Here is a 24,238-nt window from a genome sequence, read left to right on the forward strand (position 1 = left end):
CTTATGTTAAGGTCCTTAATCCACTTTGAGTTGGTACTGGTACGGCATGACAAACAGGGATCTAGTTTCAGTTTTCGGCAGGCAAATATCCAGTTTTCCAACAACATTTGTTGAAGAGGCTGCCTTTTCTCCATTGTATGTTTCTGGCACTTTATTCAAAACTCAGGTGAGCGTAGATGTGTGGATTTATGTCTAGGTCTTCTACTCTGTTCCACTGGTCTTCATGACTGCTTTTGTGCCACACAATTTCTGAAGTACAATTTGCATGTGTGTCTGTGGAGGGAGGGAGGACTGCTGGGGATGGAACCAAGGCCTCAAGCAAGCTAGATAAGTACTCTAACACAGAGCTACACCCCCAGTCCCTAAAGTACAGCATTTTCCCCTAGTACTGAGGTTTGAACTCAGGGCTTCATGCTTCTGAGGCAGGTACTCTACCACTCCAGCTACAGCCCCAACCCGTTTTTGCTCTGGTTATTTTTGAGATAGGGTCTTGCATTTTGTCTAGGCTGGCTTGGACCATTGTCCTCCTATTTATGCTTCCTGCTGTAGCTGGGATGCAGGCATGCACCACCAACTCAGCTTTTTTCATTGAGATGGAGGTCCTGAAAAATTTTTGTTCAAAATGGTCTGGAATCACAATCCTCCCAATTATTTTTCCCCTGGACTGAATTTGAAATTGCTATCCCACTGATCTTGGCTATCCAAGTAGCTAGGATTATAAGCATGAACCACCACACCTGGCCAGAGAAGGACTTTAAAACTATTTTAAGCATGATAAATAATTCAAGGAAAATAGATGAATGTTTCACAAGAGAAATGGAACCTCTAAAGATAAAAACAAGTAGAATTTGAAATGCTAGAACTGAAAAATATAAGAAATAAAAATCACTGACTGGACCAGGTGCTGTGGTGCATGTCTCTAATCCCAGCACTCAGGAAGCTGAGGCAGGAGGATCTCAAATTCAGGCCCTGTCTCAAAAAAAACAACTAACCAAACAAACAGCACTATGCTCCTTTGCAAAGCTGCCTGCCCTCTTTTTTTCCTTTTAATGGCATCCTAATAAATCTACTTACTTTTCCTGACCCCCCCAACAAAACCAAAAGAACCCCAAAAAACAAAGACAAAAAAACCCCCACATAAACCAAAAAGAAAAAAATAACCAAAAACCAAAACAAAAAACCGAGAAAGTATTATGAAAGAAAATTGTGCCAATATATTAAACAAACAAATTCCTTGGAAAGCAAATCCAGTCCAATGTGGCACAAGAGAAAGCAGAAAACCAGAATAGTTTTCCAGTTTTTAAATAAATTGAATTTATAACTAAAAACCTTTACATGAATAGTACTTCAGACTCAGATGACTTTGCTGGTAAATTCTGTCATTTATTTATTTGTGGGAAAAATAATACTAGTCCTCCAGAAGCTCCTTAAGAAAACAGAGGTGGAAGGAATGCTTCAAATTTTTTGTTAGAGGCCACCGTAATAATCTTGTTACTACACTTGACAAGGATATTATAAGAAAAAGAAAATTATAAAACAGTATCCCTCATGCACATAGAAGCAAAAATCTTTAAAAAATTATTAGTAAACAAAATGCACCAATTTATAAATAGCAAGTCCATCTATGTCAGGGATGTAAGGTTGTTTAGCATTTTAAATCTGTCAGTGCAATTCTCCCTTCTAACAGGAAAAAACAGGAAATACAGCAAGTGCAAGTTCAAACCCCAGTACCAGAAAAAAAGACATAAAATAAATAGATAAAATAAAAGGTAAAAGGATTAGAAAGTTGGAAAGAAATATAATTTTTAAAAGAAATACAATGTTTAATTCACAGATGATATGACTGTGTATACAGAAAATCTAAAGGATGCCCTACATCCCCAGTTCACAAAATAATTTTGAAAAAGGAAAATAAAGTTAGAGAACGGACACTAGCTGATTTCAAGACTTACTAAAAATTATGATAACCAAAAGAGTTTGCTGTCAGTATACAGATAGACAGATATGTCAATAAAATAAAATGAGTCCCAAAATAGTCCAATTAATTGTTAGTTGGTTTTGACAAAGGTGCTGAAGAAAATCAATGGGGAGAGAAAAGTCTTCTGAAAACTTGTATTGAGATGACTACATATCCATACAGGAAAGCAATGAGTCCTGAACCTATCTCACACCCTTCATAGTTATTAACTTAAGACAATCATAAACCACTACCTGTAATGGACAAAACAGCAAAACTTCTAAAGTAGAAGAAAATATAAGAGAGTATCTTTAAATCTTGGGGTGTGAGGATTTTCTGAGCAAGGGCAGAAGGCACTAATCATAAAACAAAAGGTTTCCACATTGAACTTCATCAAAAATTAAACATGTCTGCTCATTAAAAGACATTATTTAGAGAGTGAATCGGGAAGCCACAGATGGTGAGTGAAGTTTTGCAGTATGTATATTTGACAAGGGACTTGTTTTCTAAAATATATAAAGAACTCTTATAGCTCAAAAAATAAAATAGACATATAATAAAAGTTTGGGCAAAAGACTAGAACAGCACTTTGAACAGAAGATATACAAATGGCGCAAATCTATGCATAAAAAAGTGCTCACATCTCTACCCATCAAGGGAATGCAAATTAAATTCCAGCTACTAAAGTGGCCACCCATGGCAGCATCCCTGCTGGTGAGGACATGGGCTGGGGGGAGTGACATACTACGGCCACTGCTGGAAAATTGTTTGGCAGTTCCTTATAAAGTTTAATATAATCCTAGTCTATGATCCAATAATTCCACTCCTAGATATTTACCCAAGAAAACATATGTCTACAAAAGACTTGGACAGGAATGTTGCTGGCAGAGCTTTTCAAAACAGCTTCAAACTGGAAACAACCCAAAGGTCCAGGTGAATGGAGGACAGACTGTGGTACAACCATTCAGTGGGCCAAACAGCAATAGAGAACCGAGCTACTGATACACAGTTAGGAGCTAATGGAACCAGAGGCCAAAGAATGCATACTGGATCACTTCATAGACAGGAAGTTCCAGAACAGAAAAACTCATCTACAGTGATTAAAAGTAGAACAGTGGCTGTCGATGGAAGGTCACGTTGCCTGAAAAGAACAGAGAGAAACTTGAGAAAGTGAGGGAAATGTTTGATATTTTAACTGGGTATGGCTTACAGTGGTGTAAACTTTTGTTCAAACTCACCATGTAACTTTAAAACTGTGAATTTCACTGGAAATTATACCTCAATTCACAGAAATATTTTTATTTGGAAAAATCCTAATTTAAAGAGAAATTATTTGGAAGGTAAAAAAGAGGACAGTATTACAAGAAAGGCTATCTGAATTTTTTATTTTCTCAGGAGATTTGGCAAGAAAAATGCCTTTATATGATAGCAAAAGACTTCTATAGGAATTTATATTGAGTTAATTGACATGCCACCATCCCTGATAAGAGGCAGTAATTCTCCCCCAGTTGGAAGGTAGGCGCACTATTTGTACTGGGCTGAATAACAGTGTGCTCCCCCCCCCCGCCCCCGCTCTGCCCAATTCATACCACCTGGAAGCTCAGAGCATGAACTTATTTGGAAAGAGGACAGATTTCAGATTCTCCCTCAGGTTCCAAGAAGGAACCAACACTGCTGACACCTGGATTTCAGTCTTCCGGTCTCTTGTGAGAGAATCCATTTCTGTGGTTCTAAGCCACCAAGTGTGGCAATTAATTATTTCAGTGTTAGGGAACAAATACATGAAAGAAAGCAGCTTAAAAATTCAAGTATCTGTCTGGTGTACTCAGGTAGATTTATCAATAAATTAAAAAATCCCTAAGATGACATATATAGTTTTAATATATTCTGTATAATATCTATCCATCTACAAATACATATCCATCTTGTATACAATTTGGAAGTATGCAGATGAGTTTAACTATACATCCTTGTCTGCTACTTATTGTTTGCTAATGGAATAATAAATCCTGGAGATAGTTTCCTGTCAGCACCCAGGGAAGCCTGAATGTGCCCCTCTGTGCTGCTTTGGGACAAGGGAATGATTGTTTCTAAGGAGCCATTGTGTCCTAGCATATGGATTTGCTGTGATTTATTTTGCTAGTCCAGATCAATTAGATGAAGGTTTATTAAATGTCCTATCCTGAGTATTTCCATCTGAATCTGCTTAAGTCAATCCAAGCCAGTAGAAACCAATGCACTTTGAAGAACCTTTGTAGCACTCTGCTCTGATCACATCTTCTGGCTTCATCTTCAGTGACTACCTCTGCCCTTTAGGTTTCCTAACAAAGATACTTTCTGAAAACCTATTATGAAATATAATAAGAGACTGAAAACAAGATCATAATGAAAGCGACTGATGACTGGGCTGGAGACAATACTTTTTCTTTCTCCTATAGTCACCTTCTGTAATAAGTTCTAATGTCCTTACTAAATTGCACTTCTTAGAGTCTGGGATTTGCCCCCCATGGAGAGGTGCCACTCTCTTCCTATAAAGAAGTGACAGAAAGGATGAGAGCAGCAAGAATAAGATTCCACCTGAATCACAAAGAGAACAGTGAGGAGGAGCCCACTTGTCCTGTCCCGGGGTTGTTCAGCATGTGTTTTGCATTTATTTGTTGCATATTTCCCAGGACAAGTCTTGTATGTGCAGGGGTTCCTGTCCTGAAGAACAATTACTCACTGGCTGGGATACCTAGTATCATACTTGCTTCTTGTTGCTGCTGAGATAAGGAACACACGAAGTACTGCTAACCCCCTCTGAGTTAGACTGGATCTTAGATAATGAGAATTCTGAGTAATCATCATTTTCGTAATTTAATTTAAATCACCCCCTCCTTTTTTGTCTCCTTGAGGCAAGGTCTAGCTATGTAGCCCAGGCTGGCCTCACATTCCCTATTCTTTCTCTGCCTCCCAAGTGCTGGAAGCACAAGTGTGCACCAGCTTTAATTTTTTATTTTTTTTGGTGGTACTGGAGTTTGTTCTCAGGGCCTAGTTATTGCTAGACTTGCATTCTATCTCTTGAGCTAACATGTCTAGCCCTAAAATTTTGTTACTTCCAGGAGAGGAACTACTAGGAGACCAGGATCGTTGGGGTCTCTTTTGGAGGCTGCCTTCCATCTCATGGTTCCACCTCATGTTGCCACATGGAACAATCCATCTCTTTCCTGGCTAAATGGCCTTAGTCACTTTGTGCCACAAAGGAAAGTTCCATATGCCTGTCCCTTCCCTTCTTTTGGAGTCAATATTTACTTTAATTCTTGCCCTTAGAAGCAGGTGCAAAACTCCAGCTGTTCTGAGGACAGTGGGGCTATTGTTTCATTTGAACAGGACACCAGTCTACATTCTCACGAGTTTTTTTTTTTTCATAAAATGGCCCACACCATAATCTAAATAAAGCATGCCATTAACTAAAATTCCTAAATCATTTTCACACAGGAAGTCTTTCCTGTCAAGTCTCTTCTGTACGTTTGATTGATTTGGTGGCCTACGTAACTATAATTCTTTGAATCTCTGTTCTGTAATCCATAGCATTAGCTGCTCCTCCCAGACTTGGGTCATCTGCTTATTTGCTAGGCCTGCCTTCTAAATCTTCATTTATGTCATTGGGGAAGTCTATAACTAAAACTAGAGACCTGTAGCAGGCCACTAGAGACAGTCTGCAGATTGGTGCTGTCATTAACCATGCAGCTTGGGACCTGTTAGTTACAATTCTACCCAACAAACAGTACTATCCTTCTACTCATATGTTACCATCTCGCCCATGAAGTAGTCTTGGGAAAATTTGTCAAATACCATGCAAGACACAAGGTAACCCAGGAGGTACAGCATCCCCCTAATTGCCTTCTTCCTGCCCCTCAAGTAAATGGTTAGGGTAAGCCTTAAATTTCAAAGGAGTCAACATGTTATAAATGATGATAGCATTCCTTTACAGGCACTTACATGCTTATTTGACAATTTAATAACAAATTATTACGGTTATTCACATCCAGGAGCTAATGTGTTTTGAACATTGGGATCATTGGGATAAAATACGGCCCTTTTTGTCTTCTAGGTCTTCTCTTCTTCCTCATTCCTCAGAAGTTCTCCAATGGTAGATCAGAGACCATAGATCCTAAAGCCCTTCTGTGCCCTGGGGTGTGCTTTGTCTGAGCCTGGGGAGATCTGAGCTCATTAATCCACATGCTGGGGACATTGTTTCTGTGATGGGGACACTGTCTCTGACTTGATCTTACTCTGGCTCTTATCTTGTGCTTTGCCACCTCTGGTTTAAGACCCCTCCTCTTTCTGTACTAAAGAGAGGTAAAATAGTTCCTGAGCTGTTCTGGCGTCTCCTTTTCACCTGCTAACTCTCCAGTCTAGTTTAAGTAGTGGGTTAATTCCATCCTCAAGATTCTTACCCTGAAAATTAGGAATTTACCCAAGGACACACCTCTGTAACTCCTTCCCCTTTTTGTGAGTCTGCTGTTTATGCTTTGGCTCTGTGAGATTGTCACTCCAGCTCCAGTCCCAGGGCCTGTCCTAGGCAGTGCGTCCCTGAGGGTGCCTTTCATCTACACTCCTCAGGGCTGCACCAATGCCTAAGCATCCAATAAATATTCATACACATGTGGATTTTCAGAAGGTAAACTCTGAAAGCTAATTAAGAATTGATTTAGCTGCTGTTGTCTGGCCTTGAGAGGCCTCTGAGAAGGAGAGAAGATCTGGAAAATCACCCAGGATGCCCTGTTTGCCAACTGTTAACTTACTGCAGAAGGAGCAGAACAAAGGGGTCTCAATTGTTCCATTTCTTTGACCTTTGCTTTGGCAACCAAGAAGTCCACAGTCACGTCATTGTATTGAAGCCCCGCTCCCTTTTGTTTTATGAGTCAATCAAATATTGGCTGAGGATCCACTGCAAACCAGGCCCAGGAAACACACATAAGTTTCTGCCCAGCCCAGATACAGGGTGTGTGACTCAGGGTGAGTGCCAGGGTTCCAGACTTTTCTGTCTGGAGAACTCAGCTTTTCAAATGCAGCGTCTCTAGCTGGAAACAACAGCCCTTGGACCTCAGCAGCTCATGCCTTGTTAACCAGGTGCTGGTGGACACAGGCTGGGAAGTCATTACCCAGTGACCTCTGGCAAGTCTGGGAGCCTTCTGAACTGTTATCCACTTAGGTGTGATAGGCTTTTCTTCTGCATAATGGAGACACTTCAGGCCTTGAAGGCCTGGAGTGAGAATTTAACAAAGTAATCTAAGCATGTATGTGTTTCATTCATATATATTGATCCTCTCTTCGTTGACTTATTGGTGCTAGCATGCCCCAGGGACAGTACTATAGCACAGGGACACAGGTGTGATGGAAGTAGTGGACAAGGACCAGAAGACTAGGATTCCTGCCTTCCAACAGTGGGGTGCATTGAGGGAAGAAGGAGTTGTTCCAGGAAGAGTCTTTGTGGCAGGGCTGTCCTACGGAGACTATCTTTGTGGTTATTGACCACTGTCCTTTGTGCTCTGAATGTAGACAGAGACTGCTGCCCTTTGGGTGACCTGCAAGTGTCACCAGGCTCAGAGCATTCAGAGAGACAGATGGAGAAGCAGTATGTTGATTTTGCTAGGTCGCAACACAGCAATATGCCAGTAGGACACGCCACGCGTGCCTGGGGAGCTGGGGGTGGGGAGTGGGAGATGACTGCAGGCGCTCTGCCTCCCCTCTCCCAGGAGAGTGTCTGGGGAAGGCCTCCTTCTGGGTTCATCTTCATGTCCCCAGTAGTAGAGGGCCAGGAAATATGGTCCACTGGTTGAAGGGATGAGTTAGGGGAAAAAGAGAATATTCTGTTTGTGGCCAGAGATGTTTTCTCTTCTGAGGGCTAACCAAGAATTTGGTTTTTGATCCAATCTTGTAGTACTATCAAGCCTGGGGGGCCAACAGTCTATGTGTGTGTGGCCATAAGGGGACACTGCTAGAACTATAGTGACCTATCCACATGTCCCTGATGAGATGATGCAGGGGCAGCTGAGACCTTGGTGATCAGAAGCAAATTCAGCACATTTGGTCTTCCTTTTGTAGGGAAACCCACACCGGGGGAGGGTTTTCCTGAGCAACTAGCTCCAACTCTTCTCTTCCCTCACCCATTCTGTGGGTCTGAGGACCCAGTGACAGCCATGGCATTCCTAATATTTTCTTGGTGAAATATAAGGGGAAAGAGAAGCAGAGAGCAGGGCGTGCATGTCCAGGTATGGCTGGTGACAGCACCAGACACCCAGCATTGGCCTTTCCTCCCAGCTTCATAGCTGACCACCTTCCAATGCCAGTTGCTAGCAGCTTCACCCGCATGAGGTGAGCCTTGTCTAAACAGGAGACAGGACCACTGTGGTGCACCACGGGAAGAGATGAGACTTATGGCATTGTCTGGATACATTCTTGTTTTGGCAAATAAAAATAAATGATCTTGTGTGCTGTCCTTGGGGGCGCTACAAGCAAGGTAGTCAAAAAATTGAGTTCCCTTTGGCTCTGTCCTTTGCAAAGAGAACAACAACAACAAAAAATTATTTGTGAACAGTAGTAATTTATAGTCCATAGGGGTCTACAGATTGCTAAGGGTTCTCATAGTCATTTTCCTTTGGGATCCTTATGGTAGTTTGGTAATGTGGACCTGGTAAATTGTGGCCTCTCCATTTGACAGCTCAGGATACCCACACTCAAGTCACTCTGACACTCTACTTATTGCCCACTAAAGCCAGCTCTCTTGATCCTGGCAGACACATGGTCCTTGTCTATTGGGGAACCAAAGCTTTCAGCTACCAAACACAAAGGATCAAAATCAGTTTCAAGATAGCTGTGTACTTGCCCTTGCCTTTCACTTCTAGAATTTGTCTTTCTTCTGCCCACTCAGGAGGAGAAGACATTGGCTCCATTGCTTCACATTCATTTTCCGTACTTTCAGGGCAAACATTGAGTTCGTACATGTCATTAGATAGCGCAACCAAAGTACCTTAGCTGTTTTCCAGAGTGTTATAGCAAAGAGTTACACATCTCTGTACTTCATGACGGGCAACTGTGCCTGAAAATCTATGAAATGTTTGTATTGGAAAGGTGATTATCCTAAGAAGTCCTGGTCTGGAGGAATTCACACACCCAGAAGACTGGTGAATGAATGGATTCCCACCGACTGGTAGAGTCGTAACTAGCATTATTTGAATCTTGCTGCTTTCTTGTTGAAGTTTTAAGAATTTTTCTTAGCAAAAGATTTGAAAGGAATCTAGGTGTGCAGTTGATGTATATCACCAAAACTCATCTTGTAAAGAAAGTTTGCTTTGCAAAGATTGAACCAGGAACAACCCAAGCACCAAACCACCAGCGCTTTCTCAAAACTAAACAAAGTATAAATAGAGAACAAAACAGGAAATAGTGGTTTGCTTAAAAAGAAAGCAATACATGTAGTTACCCTCTAAAGTGCCTTCCCTCACACTGTAGAACGCAAGTTCAGAGATGGATGGCCGAAAGTTGATGACTGCTGTCTTCTTAACAGAGACAAGCAACTTCAGCCAGTGCTGCTGCCTGGATCTACTCTTTAACAACTCATACAGGATTTGTTCTGTGTTTCACAGGCACTGACTAAATGACTGCACTGTCTCATCCATCCAGGCGTCTTGTGCTCAGCAAGTGCAGAGCTACCTTATACCATGTCAACTTTCCCTTATTATCGGTGTCATCTCTTTGTAGCCTACAGGGACTTGGAGGTGTGGCCCGAGGAGTCAGGTTTTCCTCTCCCCCTCCCTCCTTAGCTCATTGTGGGCTCCATGAGTTCTACCCAGGGCTGACCCAGGGACAGTTTAGGGATTTGCACAGAGTCCTGGGGAGGGATCTGAGTTTTTCCCACTGATAGATGATCTCATTTAAGCTTAGGTCCTTCTCTCTAAATCCAAGGATGGCAATCAGAACCAATGTGGAAATGAAAAGAGATGAAGGAAGTGAATTTTGGCAGCATGGGATGTGCTGGGTCTTGGAGGTGGCCTTCTTATTGGAAAGTGGGTATTGAGTGCTCACAACTTCACTGAGTTCTGAGCCTGGCTATCACTAATAACAAATGCCTGGTCTGCCTCAGTGCCGTGGGCTGGGGAGTCCTGGAAGAGGACCAGGTCACTGTCATTCATTCATTGTTCCATTCAGTGAACATCTGTGAGGTCCCTGAGATGTACAGACACTGAGCTAGATAGGAATGCATGGATCAAGGTACAGATAGAGCACAAGTACAATCAGAGAGATAGACATGGGTGCCAATAAGTGCCATAGCAAGTAGTAGATGTGGGGATAGAAATAGTTCAGTCACAGTGGTAGGGAAGGATGTAGAATAGAAAAAATTCTGTTGGATTAGACACTTCCAGGTAGAACTCTGGGGAAGGAACCACTGGAAAGCCACCTCCATGAGGAAGATGAGTCTTTGAAGGTGGCACTTTTTCATCTAGCCAGGAGAAAGGACTTGCATGTCAGGAAAGAGTGGACAGATCTCTCTTGAAAAGCTGAACTAAGATCAGCTTAATCTTTAGATAAAACTGTGAGTGGGACCCCAAACTTGAGGCATCTGGGACTTGTTGTGAGTGAACTCTTACCTTGAGTTCTCCCGCTGCCTTTGATTCAGATGGGAAACAGGCCAATTTCATTGTTGTTTTCAAGTCATGAATGCCTAGGCATGGGGGAAGAGGGCCCCAGGAGTTGCACACAGGGGTCCTCCAGCTTAGATTTTCTGTAGGCCCAGAAGCACAGGGAGTGCCAAGCTCTCTAGTGCAAGAACCTAGGGAGGGCAAGGCAGAGAGGAGCTGGCAGGCCAGTTGTACCACAGCCTCTGACTATCCCTTAGTTGTTTTGTGACCCCTAAAACCTCAGCCCCTCAAGATCTCTTTTTTGTGAGCATCCTGGACTCTTTGGTTCTCATTCTTGAGATACAAGTTACCTCAAAACTGCCCTCTTACCATGTCACATACAAGTATCTCTTCTCCCTTAAGTGTTTAGCTTTCAAAGGAAGGAGGGAGCATAGGGAACTGCTTTACCAAAGTACCCAGAAACCTTGCCTGTTTCCACAGAGGCCATGTAGGCTTGACTATAGCTAACCTAGGTATTGGCAGAGGGCCCTGTGACACCCCAGAGCAGAGTGTGGGAGGCCAGAGAGGAGATGTTCTGAGACCCTTTGCCTCTCACTCCCTATCTGTCACTAGACATGGCCTCCTGTGTGCTGACAAGATGTGGTGCTTTTTTCCTTGCTGTCTTAGGGCACAGTTTTGGGCTACAGAACTGCTCAGCTGCAGCATGAGGTTAGCTCCTGAGCAACGGAGCACCTAGCACTCATATTGCAGCCATCCTGGCTCTTGTTTCTGTGCTGTCCATGGGACAAGGGACACAGGGGCTCCCTGCTTATCTTGCTTTCACAATCTCTGTGAGTCTGAGTTATTCTCTTAGCTATGAGTCTGAGTCTAAGTAGGGTTTGTTAGGTCTTCACCAGCAAAGGTGGCCTGCTTTGCGTGATGTGGAGCTCAGAGAGCTGAACTGCACAGATGAGGGGCTGAGACCCAGAATGATTAAGTGACCTGTCCACCTGGCAGCTCAGTATGAGTAAAATCAGCACAGGATCATTTCCACCAGTACCTGACGTAGGCCTTAGTGCCTTGACCGCCCACTGCAGTGATTGGTGGTCCCAGCAGCTGCATCACTGGGGCTATGAGCCCCACTTCCTCCCAGGCAAGGCAGTGTGTGCAACACCCACCCACATAGGGCCTTGTGATCTGCAATCTTTTGAGGGTTCAGAGCACCCAACCCCACACACCTCCTACATACCTCCTGGCCAATCAACAGCTGCAGATGTCAGAGCTGCTCACTCATTTAGGTTGAGTTTGTTTATTTGTACTTTTTGAATACATATAAAAGTCAAATGTTAGAAGACAGTGTGCAGAGAAAAGTTCCCCTCCTCATCCCAACAAGAGACAACACTGCCATCTTAATTACACTTCAGATACTTTACGCATCTGTGAGTATATATGCTAGTCCCCCTTATCCACAAGGGATACTTTCCAAGACTCTCAGTGGCTCCCTGGAAACACGGGTAGTACTGAACCCTACATTTACGGTGTTTTATTCCTATATGCATGCTATGATAAAGTTTAATTTACAAATTAGGCATTGCAAGAATTAACAATAACTGACAATAAAATAAAACAATTTAACAATATTCTATAATAAAAGTTATGTAAATGTTCTGTCTCTCACTCTCTCACAATACCTTAATTCCTCATTGTGCTATGGTAATATTTTTGGACCATGGTTGACTATGGGTAGTTGTGAATAAAGGCGGGGAACATTGTACTGATGTATAGATGTGTATATATTTATATGAGCATCTTCCTTACCCACCACGATAGCATGCCACCCATGCCACTACTTATGGATTTGTTTTTGGCAGTACTTGAATTTGAACTCAGGGCCTAACACTTGCTAGGCAGGAGTTCTATCACTTGAGCTAGCCCACTAGCCCTGCTCCATAACACTATGTAAACTTCAGCCTTTACCTTGAAGTTCATTCCCTCTCATTTTTCTTACCTATAAGTCTGCTGACCACATCAATAATGAAGAGCATCTTCTTCCTCATCCAGGTCCCCTCCCATGACCCATGAGTTTGCCCGTGGGCCTATCTCCAGCTGTGGCCACAGGGAGGCAGACTCCATCCTTTGAAATAGCAAGAAAGATGGGACATTCCCAAAGGAGCCTCTCTTGCTAGATTCTCATTCTTTTGCCTGTCATTAATGACCTGTCCAAAGGCAGGCAGACACTGTCCTTTTCACCTGTATCTGTCAGGGAAATCTCTTTGGTATTTAAGACATTGACTACTTAATACAGAGAAATGGTCACACAGAGGTAGAAAAGCCAAAACAGGAGGCCGGACATTCAACCATAGTCCATGGCTTGAGGGGCAGAGCGAGAAGGTGATATGGCAGAAGCCAGGGCCAGGTCACCCAGCAGAGGTTAGGACCCTGTGGGCCTATCCAGTGAGCGCTGGAGTCAGAGGGGAGGCAGTTCCTGGCAAGAGACCTAGAACAGCTGAGAGAGGCTAAGTACCCTGGCTTTACCAGGCCGGCACCTCCCAGTGGGCAAACCCAGGCAACAGCCAGCTGTCACAGGAACCAGGGGAAGCAGTTCCCACGGGCAGCCTCTTTGTGACGAATGTAGATGAGGGTCACAGGCCAGGGCCTGCACCAGGATCTCCACTGCATGGTCTTCTGTGCCACCTAAAGCACAAGACCAGTCAGACTGGGGACTTGATTTAATAAGAAGTAGTGGATACCTGAAACTAGGAGGTAGTGTCAGTCCTTCCTGGGACTGACACTGCTTTCCTTTGCCCTATGAGTTGCCTTCTGAGGAGTAACTCCAGACCACAGTCTTAATGGTAGTGCTGGGGTTACAAGCAGCTTTCTCACCTCCTCCTGGGCTGTCTGAGGGGCCCCGGGGGCCCCGAAAATAGGGACATTTAGGTAGAGATCAGTGTGCAGAGGAGGAAGGGTGTCTGAAGCAGGATGGCTTGGGCCACCTTGGAGAATGGCTGAATTTCGATGCTAAGGTGTGTCTTTGTCATTGGAAATCACCTCACATGACAGCCTACAGAGCTCTGAGTATTAGAGTGCCAACAGGTTGTGGTGGAGAATAACATTAAAGACATTGGCTCACGATGAATTCAACATGGTGCCCCAGAAAAAGAGAAAATAGGATTTTGGTGTTTTTGAAATGACAGAAAGACCATTTCATGCATGGTGGAAGGGCCTGGAGGGAGGAGGTATTTGAGGATGGGAAGCTGAAATTCCCTGCCCATTAACTATTCATAGATCTTCTCAGCTCAGAACAAGTTTGTTTCTGATATTTTTAGGAATAAAGCCTTTTTGCCTTTTTGTTGTTTTGGGTTTTGGATGTTAAAGCAGTGGCCAGTAGAGTTTTGAGGCTCGGGAAACAAAATCATTAAAAAACAAAAAAACAAAAGATCATTTAATGGAGCAAAAACATCCAATAGAAACTTCCAGAGAATAAGGATCATTCATGCATTACTTTTCTTTCTGTGCTATTTTTCTGCCTCTGATTTAAAAAATTCAAACTATGCAAAATGGTACAAAGAAGAAAGAGAAAAGCATCTTTCAATATTCTCTCTGCTCAGAGACAATCACCACCAGCTTTTTGAGGAGCATTCTTCCTGACCTCTCTCTCCCTGCTTAAATACATACAGATTCATCTGTGTCTATAGCCATAAAAAGCTGTGGAGAGATTCATACTGCATATGCTATTTTGCACTCTTCGTAGATGCATGTGTTATGTGGATGGACACACTCCCATACTTAAAATTACAAGGAATTCCATTTTGTGAGTATGAAATAATGTATCATACTATTTTGAGGGAGATTTTGATCGCTTTCAACATTTCACTATTATAAATAATAGTGTAGAGGATATCCTTGGTCATAATCTTTGTGCTTTTCTTAGATTTTTTTTAAATGATAAATCCTTAGGAATGGTAAAGCTGCATTAGGAAGTGTGTGTGTAAAAAATTTTAAGTGGTTATCAAATTGTCCACTAGAAAGACTAGCCAATTTGTATCCTGCCAACAATGAACGGGAGCGTCTAGGCTGCTATCCACTCACCAGTGTGGAACACTCTCGGGTTTTCATATTTATCAGCCTGATAACTGACAAATGATAGTTCAACTTACTTTTGGCGGGGGGGGGGATTCACAGTAAAATTTTCAATCTTTTCTTGTGATTATTATCCACCTATTTTCTTTTTCTTTTCTCTCTTCCTTCGTTCATTTCTTCCCTTCTCCCCTTCCTTCCTTTCTGAATTGTCTGTGTCCTTTGCCCATTTTTCTATTGAGGGTTCACTTTTATTTTAATAACTTGAGTTTTCCTACTAACTTTTTATCAGTCTCATATGTAACAAATAGTTTCCTTAGCTTGTCATTTATTTGCAATCTTTCTCATGATTTTACTTTTGTTGTGTGAGTGTTGTATGTTATGTAGTCATGTCTATCAGTCTTCCCAGATCTGCTTCTGGGGTTTTCTAACACACTTAGAAAGCACATCCTTGGGCTGGGGAGGTAGCTCAATGACAATGTACTTGCCTAGCAGGTGCAAGGCCCTGGGTTTGATTCCCAGTACCACAAGAAAACAACAAAAATAAACAAAAGCATGTCCTTATACCAAGAACATAAAAATGTAAACATGTTGACTTATATTGTCTTCATTACTTGTTAATGTTTGTTTTTAAAAATATGTAAGTCTTGAATATCACTAGAATTTTTGCCACAAAATAGCTACAATTTTTAATTTCTTAATATTAATTGTCCACAAATTGTTTACTAAGCCTTTCTGTGTAGATTTTTTAACATGTGTGTAATTTCTGGACTGAGTGCTCCATTGATCCATCTGTTCCTCCTGCACCATACTGCTGCTTCTGGGGTTTGGTGATCATTTTAGTGACAGGGGATAAGTCTCCCTCACTGGCCTTAGTTTTGCCATTCTTTTCCCAAAATTACTTTGGACTTTAATGTGATTGAGTTTAATTTATAGAATAGTTAAGGTAAACATTATATTTTTAAAAATAGCTATCTGATAGAAAGTTCTTTTGTATTTATTCAATCTCATTTAAGAGCATAAGTGGAGTTTTTTAAATTATTACTTTCTTCATTTGAGTCTTACTTCTTATAAAAGCTTCATGGAGACCTGGGAAGGGCCTGAGATTTTACCTCTATGTAAGTAAACAAGTTAGCTGCCACTGAGCCCAGTTGAAGACAAACAACTCCTAGGTCAGAGACACAGCAGGTCACAAAAGCTTCAAGTTCCCATTGGCTTCCTCTGTCCACATGCCACAGTGAGCACTGCAATGGATTTGCACCACAGCTGAGGAACTCTTGAGTTTAAGAAACCCCAATGAGAGGTCAGGCAAGCTTCCCTGAGCTAACTAACAAAGAATGAGAGGAATAAACCAGAAAGGGAACAAAGAGCATTCATTCCAGGCTAGGGGAGCTACATATGCAAAGGCCCTGTGGTGAGTGGCAACTAGAAATATCTGAAAAAGGGATAAGCTTGGCATCTCCATTATCTTGCAGCTAATGGTGCTGAAGAGAACTAGAGTATTTATAGTCCCCAGTATAAATGATCTGCTCTTCCTAAAAACTTACAGATTTTCCCTTTGCTTTTGAGTATATTTTTTTCATTAGAATTTGTCTTCATAATTTTTCTTAAGACAAAGAGACTTTTTAATCTGGAAGACAGCGTCTTAATACATCCCCGAGTAGTTTTCTTTCTATTAGTTTTGAACTTTTCCTTAAACTGAAGGTAAATTTTCATGATCTACTGTCCACAGTTGTGCTCTCCCTAACGAAACTCCCTCTGTCTTGCTTCCACTGGATTCCAAGCTTGGGACCCTTCCTTATTTTTAGTATTTACTTTTGGTATTTTTACATTTTTTGTTCAAACTTTAGTTTTGAAAGGGAGATTTTGGGGTACCTGCACTTTTGGTTCCATCTTTTCCAGTGTCTGGGCCTGTTACTCAAGGTGAATGAATAGAGGGCTGGGGGTGCAGCTCAAGCAGTAGGGCGTCTGTTAGCAAGCTAGAGGCCTTGAGTTCAAACCCCAGCATTGTAGAAAGAAAGAAAAAAAAATGGGAGGAAGAGAGAGAGAGAGAGGAAGCAGGAAAGTGAGAGATAAAGAAAAGAGAGAGAAAGTGAATGGAGATAGGTGTGATGATGCACACCTGTAATCCCAGCACTCAGGAGCTCAGGCAGGAGGATAGTGAGTTCAAGGCCAGCCTGGAACTACATAGAAAGACCCTACCTCAAAAACGCAGACAAAACAAAAGACAGTGAATGTACTCTATTTGTGCATTCCCCAAACTCTTTAAAATTATCCCAAGGAGCTACTTGGAGAGACCCCTCAGCTCAAATGAATTCACTTGTTGTTATTCACTTAAGTGGCCTCATTACTTAAATTTGTTCTTGTTTGTGACATGCAACTGGGGAAAATATTCCTGGTTAGTGGATAAATTGGTGGTGAGCTGAGTAGACTTAGGAGACTCCTGGTCTCCAAACATCTCCCCATCCCTGCGGTGTCCAACACCCACGGAGAGTGGCTCTATGCTGCTCCTTTAGCATGAAATCCCTTCGTCAGACTTAGGTTCCCAGGAAGTCCTGCACACTGTCTATGACGCATGCTCTTCTGGGGAAGGCAGCAAGTAGAAAACAGCCCAAGTCCTGGGTTTTCCTCATAACAGGGAGAGGGAAGTGGAACATCGAAAACCTAGTTGAAAAGGTGAATTTTTTCTAGAAAATTTTTTGACATGTTGAGAAATTTTGGGAAAGTTAAGTTTAATTGCAAATGATAAAAATTCTTGTTAGAAATGGGATTGGACTTTGAGCACATGATAAAAGCGAGAGCACACAAGGGAGGGGTGAGGGTAGCTAAGACACCTAAAAAATTAGCTAGCATTTGTTGCCCTTAACACAGAGAAACTAAAGCAGATACCTTAAAGCAACTGAGGCCAATAGGAAAAGGGGACCAGGAACTAGAGAAAAGGTTAGATCAAAAAGAATCAACCTAGAAGGTAACACCCACGCACAGGAAATCAATGTGAGTCAACTCCCTGTATAGCTATCCTTATCTCAACTAGCAAAACCCCTTGTTCCTTCCTATTATTGCTTATACTCTCTCTACAACAAAATTAGAGATAAGGGCAAAATAGTTTCTGCTGGGTATTGAGGGGGTGGGGCGGAGAGGGAGGGGGCTGGAGTGGGTGGTAAGGGAGGGGGTGGGGGCATGGGGGAGAAATGACCCAAGCCTTGTATGCACATATGAATAATAAAAGAAAAAAAATTCTTGTTAGATTTACTTATATTTGATACTTTGTTGCCATTTTAAGTCATATTTTTTTGTTGTTGTTTGTGGTGCTGGGGATTGAACTCAGGGCCTTGTGTGTTTAAGGCAAGCATTCTACCACTGAGCTACATTCCCAGCCCCTAAGTCATATTGCTCTAAACTTCATTTTCTATTATTTGATGCTGATACATAGAAACATAATTGAATTTTGTAAAAAAGAAGAAAAAGTTCTTAAGATACTGTGCTGGTTAGTTTGTTACCCTTCCTTTACTCCTCAAAACCTAGTAAGAGAAATTTTATGAGGGTGCCAGGCATGGTGGAATATCACTATACTCCCAGCTACTCAGGAGGTCGAGGTAGGAGAATCTTGGTCTGAGGTTGGTCCACGCAACAGTGAGAAACCCTACCTGGAAAACAAACTAAAACAGCAAAAGGGCTGGGGTCGTGACTCTGGTGGTAGAGCACCTGCCTAGTAAGCGCGAGGCCCTGAATTTGAACCCCTTTGTACCACCGAGGGAGAGAGAGAGAGACAGACAGACAGAGAGACAGAGACAGAGGGAGAAGGAGAGGACTTCGTGGGAAGTCTCTCAGCCAGCAGAGCATTACATTCACCGTGAAGGATGCAGCCAGTTCACCCTCTGAAAGGACCTCTCAGGAGAGAAGAAGGAGGCTCAATGCCGTTTCCGGTCATGGGTTTTTTCTTGTTGACTTTGATCTTGATGGCAATGCATATGATGCTGACTTCCCCACTAAAGACCAAGTAGAAAGCTAAAGAAAAATGCTCTATACTGGGAAAATTCCTATTTCTAAAGCCTGTAAAAATAAGCTAGTAATGGAGAAGCAGAAACTTAATAATGACAGGTCAAAATGGAACTCAAATCAATTTTCACCTAATAAAAATCTTACTGAATGCATTTTGTTGGCTCGTCAATGTTTTTGGTAGCCTCTTTTTTTTGAAATGAATATTTTGGATATTGGTGCTGGGGAGCATAGATACTTAGTTCACACATAGAATTTTTTTTGCTTAGTTGTTAATGAGTTTTGGTCACTGATCATAATTTATTGACTTTAACTTGCTTTTAATTACATCACATCATGATTTTATGTTTTACTAAGAAAGAAAAAAATGTTCCCTATGGAATTCTGATACTCAAAGTGCACAGTGTATTCTGATTCCGGAGGTGTGAATGTGTGAAAAAATGCAGCATAGAATCAACGAGATAGGATATTTTTCTTAGACTCAGGGAAAATTGGCATTTTTGTTTGTTTGGTTTTTGCTTTTGTTTTTGGTGGTACCGGGGTTTGAACTCAGGGCCTTTCACTTTCTAGGCAGGCACTCTATCACTTAAGCCACTCCACCAGTCCCAAAATTGATATTTTTAACTGCTTGTTCTTCTATCTGAAATATTAAACAGTGCAGTCAGTACATAAATTTATATTAAAGAATTCTATTTATTAGGGTTGGAGGTGTAGCTCAGTGGTGGAGTACTTACTTAGCATGCACAAAGCCCAAGATTCGATCCCTAGCACCAAAAAAAAAAAAAAAAGATATTTTCAAGAACAAAATTTTCTCCTGCCATGTTTTTAAGAGTTTCCACTATTTTATACTTTCCTTCCCAAGCACAGCAATCTTGTCCCTGCTGAGCTGCCCAGGCAGTATGGGACTGTTCCCCTCATCTTTTCCAGCTTCTGCTGCCACCTTCCAAGCAAGAGCCTCTCATCCCCACCGGAAGTTTCCACTAGTCTTTAGAAGTGATTTTATCACCTAACACCACCTTGAGTTAAAAGTGTAAAGTTCTGCCCTGCTTGTCACATTCTGGATGTTCTAAGACATCTGACCCTGGAGTTTCTGATACCACTGTGTTCTCTGGATGATCAGCTGCCCCTTGCATGAAAATTTAGACAATTCTACTTAAGAAGCTTCTCATTAGCAAGTTTAATGCTATGTGAAGATTCTTATAGTGGGGGGATCAGTAGTGAAGATTCTTATAGTGGGGGGATCAGTAGAAAGCATTGCCTGTGGTGAAAGATTACCCACAGCCCACCAGCTTGCTGACCATCATTTTAGCATGTCTCCTTCCACTTTTTTTAACATGAAAATTTTTGCATAGTTGCAACCATTTTTATGCACAATCAGTCTGATACTTCTTTCACTCAACATCATGTTATCCAAATAGCATTGCTAAAGACTTTTAACCAGTTGATCATTTTATTCTGTAAATATATTAATGATTCCCTTATTGCTTGTTACTTAAGTTGTATCCATTTTATTTTCTCAGTTCTAAATAATATTAAAATGAATATCTCTGTGTGTAAATCTCTGTCCACATTTTGAAAGAAGGACACCATTGACTTTCATATGACTGATTACTGGTTAAATTTCTTTCAAGGCAAAAAAATGTCATGACAGTTTATAACCCAATCAAAGGGACAGGAGTAAATAGGAGAGAATGGCTGTGTTTAATTACTGCTACTGTTACAATAGGCCAAAGTTGAACAGAGAAACTGAGACCCAAAGTCATCTTGTGGCTGGTGACTCTCTCAGCTGTATTTGGAGCCAGGAATTTATTGTCTTCTCCACCTAGCCAGAATCTTCCCTTCCTTGAAGCAACATCAGGGAGCCAGTGAACTCCCCCATGGTCAATGCACTGTAAGCGCCCTGGTGGTGCCTGGCTCTCTCAGATTGGGTTTCCCCTTCCATAGTGGAAGGAATTGCCCAGATCATCAAAGTCAATCTGTAGTTTGCCTTGAAAACCAAACAAAGCTTCTGTTTTTTTTTGTTTTGCTTTGTGTCTGGACTAATTCTTAGCACCTCTTCTGCCTGCAAGCGGTTTGTCACCTCACTGTAAGACTGGCACCAGCAGAGATGCAGACTCAGAGGGTGCCAGGGAGGAAGCGAGGCCGACCCCCACTGCACTCCACACCTATGAAGATGGCAGTTCATCACCTTTACTCTGCTGCCACTGGTTCACTACCAGCCATGAAGATCCCAAAGAAAAGAGGGCGGAAACCTGGTTACAAGGTATGGATCTCCCAAATGGCAGAGGGCTGGGGCATCTGGGGACATTGGCAGAACTCTACCGCAAAATGCCATGGAAGACTGGGAGCTTTGTAAATCCAGGATGAGAAAGAAGTCTCTTTCAATGAAGCATGTGACAGACAAGGCCTCATTGTTACCATACCACACACAATGCATGCTGTCATGGGCATTTTTATAACAGGAGAAAGCAAATTAGACCAGATGGGCAAGTTGTAAGATGAGCAGATTTTAGGGTCACAGCTAAACACACGTTACCAAACCTTGCATCTAAATCAGTATGCCAGACACTGAGCTGTCCCCTGTCTGTTCTCACTGAGCCTGCTCTTGAAGCCGCTTTCCAGAACTCATTCATCATTTTTTTTTTTTAGTAGAAGCAGAGACATTTAAGTGAATACTTTAAGTGGGCCAGTGTTGAAGGACGTAGAAAAGTCTTTCAGAACATGAGGACTCACAAGGAAAGTTTGGGGTGTTAATCATAGTTTCAGGCCTATAAGAGGTGCTAATGTCAAATTTGAGGCCTATCGGAAAATTAAAACCCTGGACCCCTTTATGAATTAATGACGTGGAGAGGCTGGAGTGAAGAGTAAGTCCTCTGTTGTAAACACAACCCCATAACCAACCCAAACCCAAACCCTGGGGACAGTTCCTCTACACATTTTCAAAGGGCCTACTAAAGAAGAAAAAATATTAAGCTTGGTTTCCACGAGCCTTTCGGGCATTGGAAAATGAGTTTCAGAGGTTTTTCCTCCATCTATTTTTCTTAAAATCAGGGCTTATGTTTCCATCTGGAGACCTGAATACTGAAACCAAAATGCAAATTGGCAATTAACTCTCATACATTTAGGGAAATGTATGGAAATTATTTCAGGTCAGCAGAAAATGCTCCTGGAAGAAGGTAATGAGTTCAACCTTTGTCCCTTTGGTTCCTCCCAGTTCTTCCAAATGCTGGAAAGTAGATAGAATAGGTGGGGGGGGAGGTTGGTTACTCAAAGTTATTTTGGGGTCATTGGTTTTAGTTTAAAAAAAAAAAAAAGCTTTACTTGGCCAAAAGAAGGTAAAAACTTCTTCTTTGGTTATTTTTCTGACAAAGGGAACCTCCTTTGTTCCTGGCACTCTGCTTTAGAACTGTGTCTCTGAGACATTGACAGGGCAGGTGTCACATGCTTAGGTACCTGTGTCAGTGCTGACATCTGGGAATTGTACCTGGGGTGGGTGGCGGAGCTGGAGCAAGGCAGCCCTTCTGTTTATAGTACCGGAGAACAAGTCCAGGCTCTGAAGAAACACATTGAAAATTTCTCTCTCCTATTTGGCCTTCTTCCTGCTCCCCTGGGGGCTGTGACCCAAGAATGAAAATTACGAACAGACATAGCATTTCTGGGGCCGGGAAGAATGGAATTTCACTCCATGGAATAAATCTGATTTTGCCATTGTTCTAAAAAGGGCAGTTTTCAATGTTCTTGACACTCAGAGACATCTCAGATTAGGACAGCTGCTTTTGGATTGGTTGGCTGACAGTATAGAACCTACACAGAGTAAGCAGATCTGTTCCCATTGCCTCACAGAATTTTTCTGGGGACAATGGGCCACATTTTTTTTTAAGTCCACTTCCCACATAGTCAGGGAAATGTATGAAATTATCTCAGTTGAAGAGCTCCCAGATAGCTCTCAAACCATGAGCTTAGTGTTCTAGAAGCACACCTGCAAACCCGTGCCAGCTGGCACAATTTTCTCACCTATCAACGATGGCAAGAGAACAATAAGAACCACTTGACAGTTTTCATGAAGCTAAAATGATTCCACTTAAAAGATTATCCTTTATTGTGAACTATATCTGCTTTTCACTATAAAGAATTGCTGGTAAATGTCCTTTGTTTTATTCAGTGTTGTATGCTAATAGGATTTAGTAGTTTTATAAAATGTTCTTAGTAGGCAAAGTTAAGTTGGTAGCCTATTAAGTCTCCCTAGTTTTATTTTGACAATTTCCTAACCCCTGACCCCATTAATGACAGGACTTTAATTATGAAGAAGCCAGCAAAGAAATCGTAGTCTCACTCCATTTACCAAATGGCCACTAATTTGGCAGTTTTAACTATGTGGGGCACAGTTGGGATGCCAGAAGTTGTTTTAAACAAAAAACATCCTAACCAAGGAAGAGAAGACCTTACTTGATCTGACCGTATTCCATTACTAACAAAATCCTTCTTAGAGCGGGCTACAGTGATTTACATTATAGTCCCAGCTGCTTGTGAGGCTGAGGCAGGAGGGTCACTTAAGCCCACATGTTTGAGACCAGCCTGGGCAATGTAGTCAGACTCCATCTTAAGAAAAAAGAAGCTGGATGTGGTGACACATGCTTGTAATCCTAGCACTCAGGAGGCTGAGGCAGGAGGATTGAGAGTTCAATACCAGCCTGGGCCACATAGGGAGAACTCTTCTCAAAAAACAAAAGAAAAAAAAGGTAGAGGGGGGGAAGAAAAGAAAATGCTTCCATACTCTTCATCAGGGTCTGTTTACTTTTGTGATGACACATTTCTTAATAAGCTTAGATTTGAAGGGGAGGGTATTTTGGGGGAGAAGATGGCACACGCTGCTTCAACGATAATAATAGTTATTGCTGTAATATAATATAGTAAAACTATAGAACAATAAAATAACATCAGTATTATAAAATAACTACAATTTCTTATATCAATAATAATACTATTACAGTGACATAGTGACGTTAATATCATCATAATAAAATAATATGATTTGAGCCTTTGCTCAGAATCTAGGAGAGTCTGAGGATAGATATCGCTTGCTGGCTGTCATTTGTCACTTTTTGTCTGATGTCACCCCAAGCTACTCTGTTAGTCACCTCTGTGTTCTGCACAGAAGGGAGCTCTCTTTGATTGGAGAATGGTCCCTCCTAGACCCAAACTTGGGACCAACAGTGGCCTTTAACTGCTTCTGAGGATAGCATGGGTGAATTGTAGGCAGAAAAGTAAGGTCAAACTGGCCGATGGATGTCAGGCCTCTGGAGTTCAGAGGTCAGGCCCCTCCCAGGGCCCATCTGGCCATCTCTCTCATGGCCTCAGGCCTGCAGCCACATTGCTGGGACCTGCTTATTGCTGTGACAGCATCACATTTTATGGTCTTACTGTCCCTTTGTCACCCTCAACAAAGGGTGTCCTGCAACAAAGGAAGCAAAAACTCCTCTTAATCCCGTATTTTCTGTGAACAGCCATATTCCACCATGGCAACAGCCTTCTTTATTTTCAAAGGAATGTTTACCTCTAACATCTTTGTTTAGATCCTTAGTTTAGACACTCCCCCTAGTTC

At 42.0% G+C, this 24,238-nt stretch overlaps 1 protein-coding gene across 2 annotated transcripts in view; it reads left to right on the forward strand.

Moving 5' to 3' along the window:
• Positions 1-24,238, forward strand: part of Scml4 (Scm polycomb group protein like 4) — a 97,085-nt gene that overhangs the window by 23,707 nt on the left and 49,140 nt on the right. For both annotated transcript variants that reach the window (XM_020170099.2, XM_074077384.1), the window contains exon 2: positions 20,687-20,899. In XM_020170099.2, the coding sequence (XP_020025688.2) occupies positions 20,744-20,899 (156 nt within the window). In that variant the 5' untranslated portion in view covers positions 20,687-20,743. The remainder of the gene's footprint in view (positions 1-20,686; positions 20,900-24,238) is intronic.

Source organism: Castor canadensis, chromosome 1 (assembly GCF_047511655.1).
Source record: "Castor canadensis chromosome 1, mCasCan1.hap1v2, whole genome shotgun sequence".
Classification (NCBI taxonomy): Eukaryota; Metazoa; Chordata; class Mammalia; order Rodentia; family Castoridae; genus Castor; species Castor canadensis.